General features: G+C 46.7%; 1 protein-coding gene across 1 annotated transcript in view; it reads left to right on the top strand.

Annotated features, from left to right (window-relative positions):
• The window catches only part of LOC135219012 (trichohyalin-like), a 2301-nt gene extending 1646 nt beyond the window's left edge, over positions 1–655 (top strand). The window contains exon 1 of the mRNA XM_064255448.1: positions 1–655. This exon is cut by the window's left edge and continues 1646 nt beyond it. Within this exon, the coding sequence (XP_064111518.1) occupies positions 1–655 (655 nt within the window).
• Positions 656–865: the final 210 nt, after the last annotated feature.

Here is an 865-nt window from a genome sequence, read left to right as displayed (position 1 = left end):
GGCAAAGGAAAAGGAAGATGGAGAGATTGAAATAAGAAGGCAGCATCAGGAGAATCTAAGGCAAAAGGACAAAGAAGCAGAGAAGCAGCGCATATGCCTGGAAGAACTCCAGGATCACTTAGAAAGCGCTCTGCGTCAAGAACAGAGCCTGGAACGCTTGCTGGAATGTAAAGAAGAAGACCTCATCTCTTTGAAGAAGAAGGAGAGTGAAACCCAGCTGGAAGTGCAGCGACTTCTCAAGGACTGCGATATGCTGAAAGAAGAGATTCAGCTACAGGACCAGAATAGAATGAGAGAAGAAAAACGTCTCAGGGAGCAGCTAATAACACAGGAGGAGGCTTTGAGGGAACATGACAAATACATGTTGATGATGTTTCTACATGGGACTGCTCAGAGGAATTTCCAGCTAGAACACATTGCGCTGGAACATGGAGATGATATGATTGAACAAGGGAAGAGAGAGAAGTGCACAGGAGGAACAATAGGAAGGAAAGACACAGAGAGCAAGGAAGACCCCTGTGAAAAGGCTCGTGAGACAGAAGAGAAACAACGTAAGGAGTACTGGAATGCCCAGCGGGAGAAAAACGAGGATTACGAGAAACAATGGGAGGGCCTCAAGCACATTGTGGAAGATGTTCTTCACGGAGATGAATAAAGATCTTCAGGATATTCATCATTCACTGAGGAGGAGGGCATTGGCTGCTGAGTTCCCCCAACTCATCAGCGAAGGCACTGTCTCAAGGAACGAACAAACTCGCCTGGTGAGAGTCAAAGGAAGAATTTTCTGGAGGTAGGAGGACAAGCTCTCGGTATGAGAGCAAAAAGCTATTTGGAAGTAGGAGGACAAGCTCTCAGCTTGAGAGCC

Source organism: Macrobrachium nipponense, chromosome 1 (genome assembly GCF_015104395.2).
Source record: "Macrobrachium nipponense isolate FS-2020 chromosome 1, ASM1510439v2, whole genome shotgun sequence".
Lineage (NCBI taxonomy): Eukaryota > Metazoa > Arthropoda > Malacostraca > Decapoda > Palaemonidae > Macrobrachium > Macrobrachium nipponense.
This window is presented reverse-complemented; position numbering and strand designations above follow the sequence as displayed.